Source organism: Gasterosteus aculeatus, chromosome 20 (assembly GCF_964276395.1).
Source record: "Gasterosteus aculeatus chromosome 20, fGasAcu3.hap1.1, whole genome shotgun sequence".
NCBI lineage: Eukaryota > Metazoa > Chordata > Actinopteri > Perciformes > Gasterosteidae > Gasterosteus > Gasterosteus aculeatus.
In genome coordinates, this window is record NC_135707.1 from 11783663 (window position 1) to 11794970 (window position 11308).

General features: G+C 43.3%; 2 protein-coding genes across 5 annotated transcripts in view; both read left to right on the forward strand.

Annotated features, from left to right (window-relative positions):
* The window catches only part of hivep3b (HIVEP zinc finger 3b), a 30179-nt gene extending 26740 nt beyond the window's left edge, over nt 1-3439 (forward strand). For 3 of the 4 annotated variants that reach the window (XM_078095255.1, XM_040164628.2, XM_040164633.2), the window contains 4 exons: nt 130-305; nt 441-542; nt 1183-1847; nt 1954-3439. In XM_078095255.1, coding sequence (XP_077951381.1) covers nt 130-305; nt 441-542; nt 1183-1847; nt 1954-2589 — 1579 coding nt within the window. In that variant the 3' untranslated portion in view covers nt 2590-3439. The remainder of the gene's footprint in view (nt 1-129; nt 306-440; nt 543-1182; nt 1848-1953) is intronic. The other variant, XM_078095256.1, reaches the window with a different exon arrangement.
* Nucleotides 3440-6575: 3136 nt separating this feature from the next.
* On the forward strand, nt 6576-8723 carry LOC120810021 (endothelin-2). Its single transcript, XM_078094146.1, has 4 exons — nt 6576-6741; nt 7063-7210; nt 7387-7535; nt 8164-8723. The coding sequence occupies exons 1-4, from the start codon at nt 6684-6686 to the stop codon at nt 8199-8201; spliced, it is 393 nt and encodes a 130-aa protein (XP_077950272.1). The 5' UTR covers nt 6576-6683; the 3' UTR covers nt 8202-8723.
* Nucleotides 8724-11308: the final 2585 nt, after the last annotated feature.

The window sequence follows — 11308 nt, forward strand, 5'->3', positions numbered from 1 at the left end:
AAATCATCATGGGTGCAAATTAATTTCATTTGGATAAACATTTCACAACAGAGGCTTATGGAACAATGCTTTCATTTGTGCGTTCTGTGCTAAATCATTTCTCTCTCTCTCTCTCTCTACCTCTCGCAGGTATAAGTCAAATGAAGAATATGTTTATGTGAGAGGTCGCGGCCGGGGGAAGTACATTTGTGGAGAGTGTGGCATCCGCTGCAAGAAGCCTAGCATGCTGAAAAAGCACATCCGAACGCACACCGATGTCCGGCCGCACATTTGCAAACACTGCAACTTTGCCTTCAAAACCAAAGGTACGGGGCAATTTACTCTTTTCTTCTATATTAGCCATTGAGTTGACTCTGCCTCTGCTGTTGCAATATTGCAATTTTATTTGCCTGGTTTTAGTTGTGGGGGGATTTGAATGTGGTTTTCTCGTTACTCCCTAGGTAACCTTACTAAACACATGAAGTCAAAGGCTCATGGGAAAAAATGCCAGGCAATGGGAGTATCTGAGTCATCGCTGGAGGAGCCCGAGAGCGAGGAAACAGGTATTTAAGGGGGGATGGGGAGGCATCTCACATATTTCATATCGGCAGTAGAGAATTATTGGTACGCAGCTGAATGAACTTCTGCCTCTGAAGAACCGTTGCTGCTTACGCAACACCAACGTCTATTCTCCTGCTTTTGGTCTTCTATGAGAAATAGAAAAAGGTATCCGATAGATTGATGAGCAATGTTCTACAGTCTCCCAGTGTGGCCGCTGCTCCCCGGCAAGTATACATTGTTTTGGTGTATGACAAGCGCATTCCAACACATGTCTGCCTCAAAGCCAGCCGCCTCACGATCTCCCCCCAAACCCTCCTCTACCACCCCTTGCTTACAGACTACTCATCCCAGCCAAGGACGTGCCATTTAAACCATCTTTGTACTCGCAAGGCTGTTGAGATAGTTTGTGAATAGAGGCACAGTTCTATTCAATTATATTCTGGTTCCCTTTTCATCCTCGTTCTATTTATAACACGGGTTTGGCGAGTGGTGGGTGAGGAAAAGACACATTATGCTGTCCTATCCTTTGTGCTTTTTCTCAAAAATTGTTTAAAGTTTAAAGTGAGGATTTTCTATAACATAAACGGACGTAAACGGATCTCATTTGAAGGATGCTCTTGTTTGTTTTTGCCCCGCATACAGCAGGAAGTGATGAACGCGTGTTTGGCGCAGAGGAACAGGAGGGACATCAGTTTTCTGACGTGGACGATTCCGAGGACGACGATGACAACGATGAGGACGAGGACGAGGACGAGGAAGAGGAGCCCGCCTCCCGCGAGGATCCGTCCTTCTGTTCCACAGACACACACCCCTCGGCAGGAGGGCATTCCAGCTGCGGTAGGCGTTCCCATCGAGGCACCCCGGACCCTGAGCCCCCGGGCCTCAGTCCCAGCAAAGCACAAGAGCTCTCGCCGAGGCGGGTTTGGCCCAACAGACGAGCCGCTTCGCCGGGCAGCAGGAGAGCGCTGTTCTCTCGGCGGGGGTGGAAGGCATCGCCGAGGGCCTTCTCCCCTAACAGTGAGAGCTGTTCCCCCAGCCGAAGCCTCTCTCCCCGGCTTGAGCTGTTCTCACCCAGCCACAGCCTCTCCCCCAGGACAGAGCTGTCCATGTCCAGCCGACACGTCTCACCCTCCCCTGAGAGAGGACCCTCTCCCGTCAGACCCCTCTCGCCTCTCCGTACCATTTCGCCCAGCTGCTATCGGTCGTCCCGGGCTTGGACCCCTCCCTCGCCTCTTGGGCTACAGCACAGGACCCCTGGATACCTGCCATGGGAGAGCCCCGGTGCAACGGGTACTCATGTCAAACTAGTGAGTGGTTTTTCTTACAGATTTGTGCATGGAAATTGCACTCCGCCCGTTTACCGGCAAAGCAAGTCAAGGAAACGTAACGATGAAGTCTTTGCTCCCTCTGCAGGTGAAAAGGAGAACGGCGGCAGAGGGTCCACAAATGGCAGAAGCCAGCTTGTTTCCACCCGCTTTCCGTCTTGCCGTTGGTGAGGGTTATCCGGGCTACCAAGCAGCAGACAACATCTTCAGCCATCTTCCCATGCATTCCCAACAAGCCAAGGTCCCCTATCTGATGATTCCTATCGGAGGGATCCAGATGGTACAAGCCGGTCCGAGGTCCCACCCTACCACACCCTCGTCTCCAACCTCTCCCCCCGTGGAAGGGCCATCGCTGACCAGATTTGACTCGTACTGGGGCGGGACCCCCAGGACTCAGGGGCTTAGGACTCCTGGAGACCACTGGTCAGAGGACCAGACAGCTGGAACCAGCCAGTCGAGGCAATTTGTTCCCATTACAGCACTAAAGTTGGAGACCATCGAGTCCAAGCAATATGGCAGCTCACATAGCTCCGCCCACACCTGCAGGCCGCTTACCGAGACCACCAAACACTGCCTCAGAGACAGTGCAAGAGCAGTTCTCAGTCCAGCAGCCCCAGTAGCCTCGCATGTCATTGGACAGCATCCAGAGAGGGATGAGCAACCATCTGGTGGTGATCGGGTGGAGGGAGGAGCTAAAGGAGACGGAGCAGACCAGAGCACTTAGCAGTGTCTACACCTTGATGCATAATGAATCCCATTTTGCTTTATTGGTTGCTACACTAGTCTTGTTTTTTTTTTATTGCTTCGTTTTTATACAGTTTTCAATACTATTGTTAACTTAAATGTTTGTTCTTTGGCAATATTCAGGTTTGTTATAAAAATGCACTTTTTTTCTTATAAATATACATATTCTGTATGTATGTATGAATATATATATAAATACATATATATATATTCAGTGTATATATATATATCTTAATGCCTGTTTAAATATATGTAAAATGAATATGAATACATTTGTAAATGACCAAAATCTTGGATCAAAAATTATTCCAATTTTTGGTTTCTCTAAAATCTTGTCAAGTATTACTCTAATTACAGTTACTTGTGCCTTTTCTGTCCAGGATCGTGTTTCGGGGTGTACAGATAGACAAAGAGAAGGCTGTTGGATTCTATATCTGTTTATATGTGTTCAAGGGGATTGATGTATGGTGATTTGATTGTTTCTGTTCCAAAGGCCATTGATTTAATGCACCTGAAGCGTGTCAAAAGAAAATGCACTGAAGTTCTATATTTTATCACAAAATATCTATCTCTGTACAGGGGAGATTGCTCCGTATTTATTATTTGATGACAATGATGATTATTCCTTTTTTTTAACTTTCTTAATTGGGAAAATTATTTTTTTTGTTACATCTGTGTGTCTTCATCATGAGGTTCATGTGACTTAGTGGTGACAAAGATGAGCGCTCGCGCTTGGCTGGTACCAGAGGATTAAGTGCCCGGCAGATTTCACACACAGCAAAATTTCTAGTCATTGAAGAAATAAAAATTGCACCAGACTCCCTTGAAAATGTGCTGTTTTTCCATTTCACCACATGTACAGTATCCTACTTTAACTTATATAGAGTTTGTATGATGATTTTTTTTTTTTTTTATACACTGAGAGGTTGAGGATGAACCACTACAATATTGACGGAAGTCCTAATTTTATTGAACATATTTGATTAGACTTCCGCTAAAGGTCAAAAGGGCGATGGCGCATGTCTGCGTTCAGGCGCCTGATGTCTTGTAGTCCACTGGAGTTCCACTTCCTCGTAGTTTGTTTTGATCGGCTTTTCACCAACTCTCCTCACGTTTCAGGCTGCTTTCCCAGGCAACGCAACCGAATGATTTTCTCACCTGCGGCACTTTCTCTCATTAGTCCCTGAGTATTTTTACCAGCCCTCGTTGCCTTGGTTACTGCCGGATTGTCTTTGTTTGTTCCCACCAAACTCTCCAGCCTTTCTGAGCCAATGTTATCCGAGCTGCTCGTTCTTGCTCTGGCCTGTTGCTTGGATCTGAGAAATTCTACCTGCGCCTTTAGGATTTGATACGCTGAGTGATTTGGTTTTGACCTTTCCTGAAGTGAACTGAACTTTCCTTGCTTCTCTGAATGTATAATTGTTTGGCTTTTGAGGTCAGGTCTACAATAGCTTTATCTCGTCATTAATTCTCACGTTGTAGCTTGCTGCGCTGTATTTTACGGCTCAGTTTGGTGTTCCGGTGATGGAGAGTGCTGTCTGACACGCTGGTCTAAAATCTCTGAGTTGAGTAGGGATGAGATTTAGTCACCGTTATTATGCTTCACATCCTCTTTTTTTCTTTCTTACATTACTTATTCTATGAAACCTTTGCACTTCTTTTATAATCAATATCATCTATAAGTATTAGGCTTTCTCCAGTGGGAGCAACAAGGCAGCTGTAAGCCTGTCGTGACACCACTAGATGTCCTCACTAAACACTCTGCACTCCAGTGTCTGTTTGATGCAGCTGAAAATGTTAAATGTGACAATACACACAGGTTTAAGTTGTGATTTGTGAGGGCACATGCACCCTTTAAAATGAATTCACCATATCAACTCAAACAACATATCAAATGTGAATTCTTTGTGTTCCCCGAAAACTCCCATTTGTTATTACATGGAGACAAACCTTTATCACTTCCACAGGCTGATTTCGATGCCACAAAGAACAACCCCCCCCCCCCCCTCCACCCCCCATCATTCTCTGTCGTAACACATATTTAAAGGCCCTCATGGCCTCTGCAGATCTAATAATATAAAACAATATTCACAAATGCATGAATCCCCCCACACACCCCCCGCCGTGTTTTCCATTCACTCTCACAGATGCTTTGGACAACAACAACAACGTTCAACCGGCGTGTGTGTTGACGAGATGCCAGAAGAGGATTGCTGCTGTGACTTGACTTTCCATAAACAGATTTTACGAGGAGAGGAGGAGCTGGTATTTATAGACACCTTTATCAAGTAGTTTGAAGTGGAGGACCATTCTTCCTCTTTAAAGCCTAAATGCTGCCAACACTAGAGTGAGATCGTATGAAGTGAACTCAGGAGGAGTGGTTCATGAAAACAAACTGAATAAAAAGAGCCTCCGACTGTCCCTTTTACTTGCTACCCATTTTTAGAAGAGTAAATAGCCTAATGAGATGTGATGCCTGTGGAGGGGGACACATCTGTGCTCCAGAGGGAGCTGAACTTATACCCTCTGATGCAAGAATGTGTAGCTATTGTGATCCACTGGGGTAATCTCATCACCATGTCAAACATTCCACAAATAGTCTTGCAGATTCGGTGTTAGATGGTTGCATATCCTGATTGACTCAATAATTACCAACTATTCTCCTGGGATGGTAGGATGTAGGAACAGACTGAGGAGATGAACTTAAGACTCAAACAAGTGTAAGAGCAACGGGGTGTGAAATTGTTTTGAAGTATTGTTCAGATACATAATTGATAAGATGGTCCTTCCACTTCTTCTCTTCTCAATGTCCTGTTTGATCTTGCTTGCTTGGTCCTCTGCTCACGTTTTGCAGAATGTTTTCACATGGTTTTTGTGCTCTGGACTTGCCCACTGCACAGAGGAAATGTACCGCCGGCTTCTTTTCTTTATGTTCAGGTGTTCATAGAAAGTGGATTAGAAGCCCCACTTTGCATAAACCGTATAGAAATATTTATAACAAATGAATAGTAAAAAATGTGTTTTTATCTGCTTATTTGGTACAAAACAATGGACTGAAACAAGTCCAATAAATCTATTCTTCCCGAAACACTGCCTGCCTCTCATACTTCTGTGTCATCATTGGACAAAATCTTAAAGCTTACAGTGTCCAAAAATTAGCAAAACACATAATGTTAGTTTTCTTCAGTCCATTTATGATTACTATTAGATTATTATGAGCTTGTTGGCTAATTAGTACGGCACACTTATCTGTTTGTGGGCCTTCATGTTATCAAAATGACACATGTGGCACATTTGTTGGCTAACAGTTACTTATTGCAATTTTTGCACTGGAACCCCCGTTTGGCAATTCCTATTTTGACAAAAACAGTTTGATGTTGCAGCAGTTATGGAGGGATATTGTCATTTATTTGTGCTTCTGTTATTGGTCACCTGATGAATGCAAATCCAATATTCGCTGTCTTTTAGCTCTACTTTCAATCTACACCAACTTTTGAGGGAAAATATCTCTGTTGAACTAGAAAAAAACTCCACCTTCCTTATACAATTATATTATTATTGAAGACAAAAAACTGCTTCGGGTAAACCCAGCTTACAATGTTGACTTTGCATTCAAGCATATCGATGCATCTCCGGCCTTGTCTCTTTGCACGTGTATCAAGAGCATATTCATATCTGGATGCATATCTCCACTTTATCAGATAAGGTAACAAACCCTTCAGCATTCCCAATGTCTTCCATCCCCTTAAAGATCATGCACAGCAAGGTCAAAGACATTAATCTTCATTCGCAGGCAAACTGCAGACATGCATGTCGCTCAGAGGGACAACAAAGAATTGCATATTCCTGGAATGTGTTACAGGTTGAAACACCCTGAGGGTCGGACGCTGTGCTTCCATTGCAAGTGGCCACGGGTGGAGCTTTTGTCATGACATCATGGGAGGGAGGGCAGAGACGTATGAGAGTGACCGAGCTCAGACACCTGCAGACCGACGGCAGCAGCACATCACAAACACAGTTGTGTCTAGATGGATAACAGTCTTACTGCAGCGCTTCATCCATGTGCTATCAACCATGTATGCCCATGCCAGCGTTCTACTTCTCATCAGTCTTTGGGCTTCCGTGGAGAAAGGTGAGTTCATTTAAACAACCTTTTTTTTAAAATTGTTACTACATTTTGACGTACAAATTGTAATAGATCCCTGTAATAGAAGTACAAGAGTAGTAATAAGAGGAGCCGGGTAGTTCCGGGTAGTTCAAGCAAGTTTGCACAGTGGTGAGAATCGAGAGTGATTCATTTGTGAAGAATAATGGATGAGCTTTTTGTTGTTCCAACTTGTAAATTCTATGCATAACATCTATTAGATGTTTTGAGAAACTGTAGTTATTTAAAAGGAGTAGTTGATGCTGCGTTTGAGTCACTGGTGCTGAACAGCTTTTTGTCCTCCATGAGGTCTGGGTCTTCCGGTCATGAGACAGCTGACCGGTGATGGCGTCCAGACACAGAGAGTGAGGACAAAGCGCTGCGCCTGCAGCAGCCTGCTGGACTCTGAGTGCCACTATTTCTGCCACCTGGATATCATCTGGGTCAACTCGGCCAGGTGAGCATCAGAGGACGCGCAGCATTGGGACACACTCACATGGCCGCTGTTCTCACTTTCAGCCTGAACACGTGCAATCATTGCCATTGTGGAATCAACTAGGGGGGTCACGCAAAGAGCAAAGTCCCCAGAATGTTTATATGGTGAACACGCTAAGCATCTCTCTGTCTCTGCAGTAGGACAACAGTTTTCGGTCTAGGCAGCGCTCCGTCACGACGCAGAAGGTCCGTTGGCCGCTGCACCTGTGCCAACCTTGATGATCACAGCTGTATCGTCTTCTGCCATCACCGAGCCGAGCACCCCAAACAGCGGTCAAGCATCCATCGTAGGTCCTTATCATCTGTGTGGTCTCCTTGAGTGGTTAGCAAAAGCATGTATCATGGCCCCCTGTGGAGGAGTGGAGGGTAAGGAGACAGTTATGCTAATATGGAATTAAATATGTTATTATTGTGTTCCGTAAGTTTGGTTTGTTGGAGGGTCCGGTCATCAAAACAGCAAAGCCGAGGCCTTGGGGAGTAGAATGAGCCCACGCTGGGAAAGTTTGGAAGCAAAAAATGTGTCAAGAATGGACTTTGCCAAGAAAAGTGACCACCGAGAGACAGTGTGGACTGAGTCAAAGGCCAAGACGGGAGGACGTAGCGGTGAGGCCGGCAAGGCCTCTCCATTTGAACCGTGAAAACATTTAGTCAGTCCCTAAAGATGTGACTTTGGTTTCTGAGAGGGTAAAAAAAGAAAGGTTGTTGCATTCGTCTATTGAAGCGGAGTGTTCTTTAACCACTGCAACATTGAACAGAACAAACTGCAATGTCGGGTTTAAATGTCAAGGGAACAAATCACTTTTAGTTTGTGTTTTCTAACCTGAGATCTGTCAAGAGAAGTCCACTCAACAACATACTCATTTTGAACGTATTTCTGATCATGTGACTTTTTCTTGCGAATGCTTCACTCGTCAGACAGAGATGAGTCCTCCCATAAGAAGAGTGCTCCATGAACAAGTGAACAAATGACGCTCATTTGCAAAAGGCTGCTGGTGTCAGGCCTGAAGTGCCACAAAGATGTGTGTTTGTACCTGCGGATGGAGGATGGAAAACACGACGGGGTTCTGCAAACATGCAACGTAAACCGATGTGGAGGATCGCCAGTGAGTCAGTTATTCAGCTATTATGTTATGTAATAATGATACGAGAGAGCTGTGCCTGTGGTCCTTTTGGAACGTGGCCGTCTGGTTTCATGCAAACAAGTACATACAGTACATTACATCTTTTGTCAAATATATTTATTTATTTTCTTTTTTGATAAACACAATTATTATTGTACAATCTGTATCATCATCTGTATCATGTTTTTGTTTTTTATTGAATTTTTGTTGAAGGCAACATATATGAAAAAAGTTATGTAGCTTACTGAAAGTAATTTGTCTTTATTAAAGTGTAAATGAATTGTATTAAAACCAAGTCTTTATCTTTGTATTTGTCCGAAGTGTTTAATGTAAAGACGAAAAAGCTCAAATTGACACCTGTTGACCTGTGGTCTTTTTTTAATTTATGGCCTTGTGTTTGCTTTGGAAAAGCGGACTGTGTAAATAAGCTCGTGAGAGATAATTTGAAGTAAAATAAAGCCTCTCAGATGGCATCTGTGATTCAATGCGAAAGATTCAGATTCAGTGCGAAAAGGCAAAACACATTTCTGAGTTCAAACAGAGTCCGAGACGGATGAATGGTCGAGGAATACGAGGCTCACATTAATAACAAGTTGTCCTGCTACTCAAAGCGTGTGTTTTTAGAAGGGTTTGTGGAAAGAATGCAGTGTTTTCTAACTAACGGAACAACATGTCAAATGTTCCTTTATGGCCGCGCTGTACATTACGTCTATACCTTCATATGCAAGAAGAGGAGACAAAGTTTTGAGTGGAGAAGATTTTCCTGCTGTGCCGCAGTTCATTTCATTCCTGTCATACTTCTCAGAGTCTTTGCTGAGGAGCCCGCCGGCATGTTTTGGAAACAGGCCTGAGCACAACCGCAGCCGATTTTATAGCTCATTCTTGTCTCCACCCTAGTCTTTCCATTTCTTCCTCTTTACTGCTGTACTATTTGGGTTCAAATAGTTCCGTCCTACACATTGAAAGAGTGAAGATAGTTAACATTCAAGTTGGTGCAAAAAAATTGAGTAGAAAAATGACAAGAAGTCTGATCTGAAGTTAGTCACTGAAAACGCTGTGGGCCCATTGAGGGGGTTTATGACGCTGTGGTTTATTTTAAATTGGGGCATTTCTGCCAACAGCAACAATAAACATCTGTTGTGAATTTATGAAGAAGTTAAGATCGTATGAGGAACACACTTGTTGAGAAACCACAGGCTGCTTTTCTAGAGGAACTCTGTCCATGGTGCTGGAGTAAGAGTGTCTCTCACGACCCACTTCAATGATGACAACATACGTACATGAAAATCAGACTTTTACCACTGTGACAAGTCTGAATTTAATGTCAAAACTATAAATCATTTAATGATACATTATTATACAAAATAGTCTCAGTGTCCCTACAAAGTAGTGGTCGACCGATGATCTTTAGACTCGTGGCAGATTAATGCTCTTCTGTTTCGGTATCCTCAATTCCATGTATATTCACATTGTGAGCATCATTCAGTTGAATTGCACTGCAGTCTGTAAATAACTCATATGTAGTACAAGTACTGACCCCTGTGGTATATTTAGCTTAACATATTTACACACATTAGATGCAACCAATAAAGATTCAGTAAACAGTCCTTAAATGCTTTGGTAGGCTTTGTCATTATTGTGGGTCACAGCCAACAAGCACTGATTGCGATTGGTAACACTGTGTTTCCTCTCTTACAGCAATATGTATGATGAATCTTAAGGAAAATGGTACTAAGGAGTTTAAATAATGGCTTTAAATTCACAGAGGCAAGGAGTCCTCTTTTCACCATGAGTCACAGGTCAGCTGAGCATTTATGACTGTTTGTTATGGGGAATGAGACTCACTCCATCAAGCTTCACATACGCTCATTTATCAACAAGTCAGCAAATGAGTTAAACAATCCTGATGTAGCCAGTGGTCAAATATTCCACAGCTGTTATCCAAGAATGTGCAGTAGAGCAACAGCCCAGCATCTCAGTCCCCCCCAACACACACACACGCACACACACATACAAACTGAATGCACACATGCACACAGCTGTTACTGGAGATCTACCATGGGGAGTTTTTTCAACAATGCTGCACTCAATCATACAAAGTAAAAAGGGACCCTACGGCCAGAAACATAAAACAACCCTTGGAGCGGAACAAGTGTGTCTTTTACCCTCTGCTGTGCATTGCAGAGATTCTTTACCGCCAGGGCACTATATCATATTTCATTGGGATCAGACAGCTGTCTGCTTTGTTCGTGTCGACTTCCGAACAAACTTCACCCATGCAGGAACAATCCCCACAGCCCCTACTGTGCAGCAAAACACAGTGCAGAGGCTCACTTTGCTCGGGTCATCGCTGTGGGCCAATTGGATGGAAAGTGCTTCATTTATTGATTTATGGTTAGTTTATCTGTGATGTCAGGGTCACTCAGAGATACCAGATGCCAGCAATGTAAATTGATCAAATACAAATTATTATTGACAGTGTAAAACACTACTTTCATTCAACCAGATGACTTTAGTGTGGATGAACTTTATTGTTATAAACACACATGCATACACATACACACAGACATATATCTGAGTTAACATTCCAGTAATTTCAGAATGTATTTAGTTGGCGTTTAATGAATTGTATTCAATATGTGTATTTCTTGTTAGTATTCCAAGTAATCTGAATTGAATTGAATTAAACATGTTAAGTCACACAAAGGAACACAGAGACATGAACTATTACTACATGAAGATTGAACTACAGATAAATAATGTAATGTAAAAATATATAAATGTTGACTTCAACATGCTGTATAAACACTGTGTATATACAGTATATATATGACACTGCATGTAAATACAGTGTCACGCTGTGGGTGAATTGCACCGCTACTCGCTGTTGTTTGTGGTGTATTCTTGGAGCTACATGAAGGGAGGAGCGTGTTACCGCT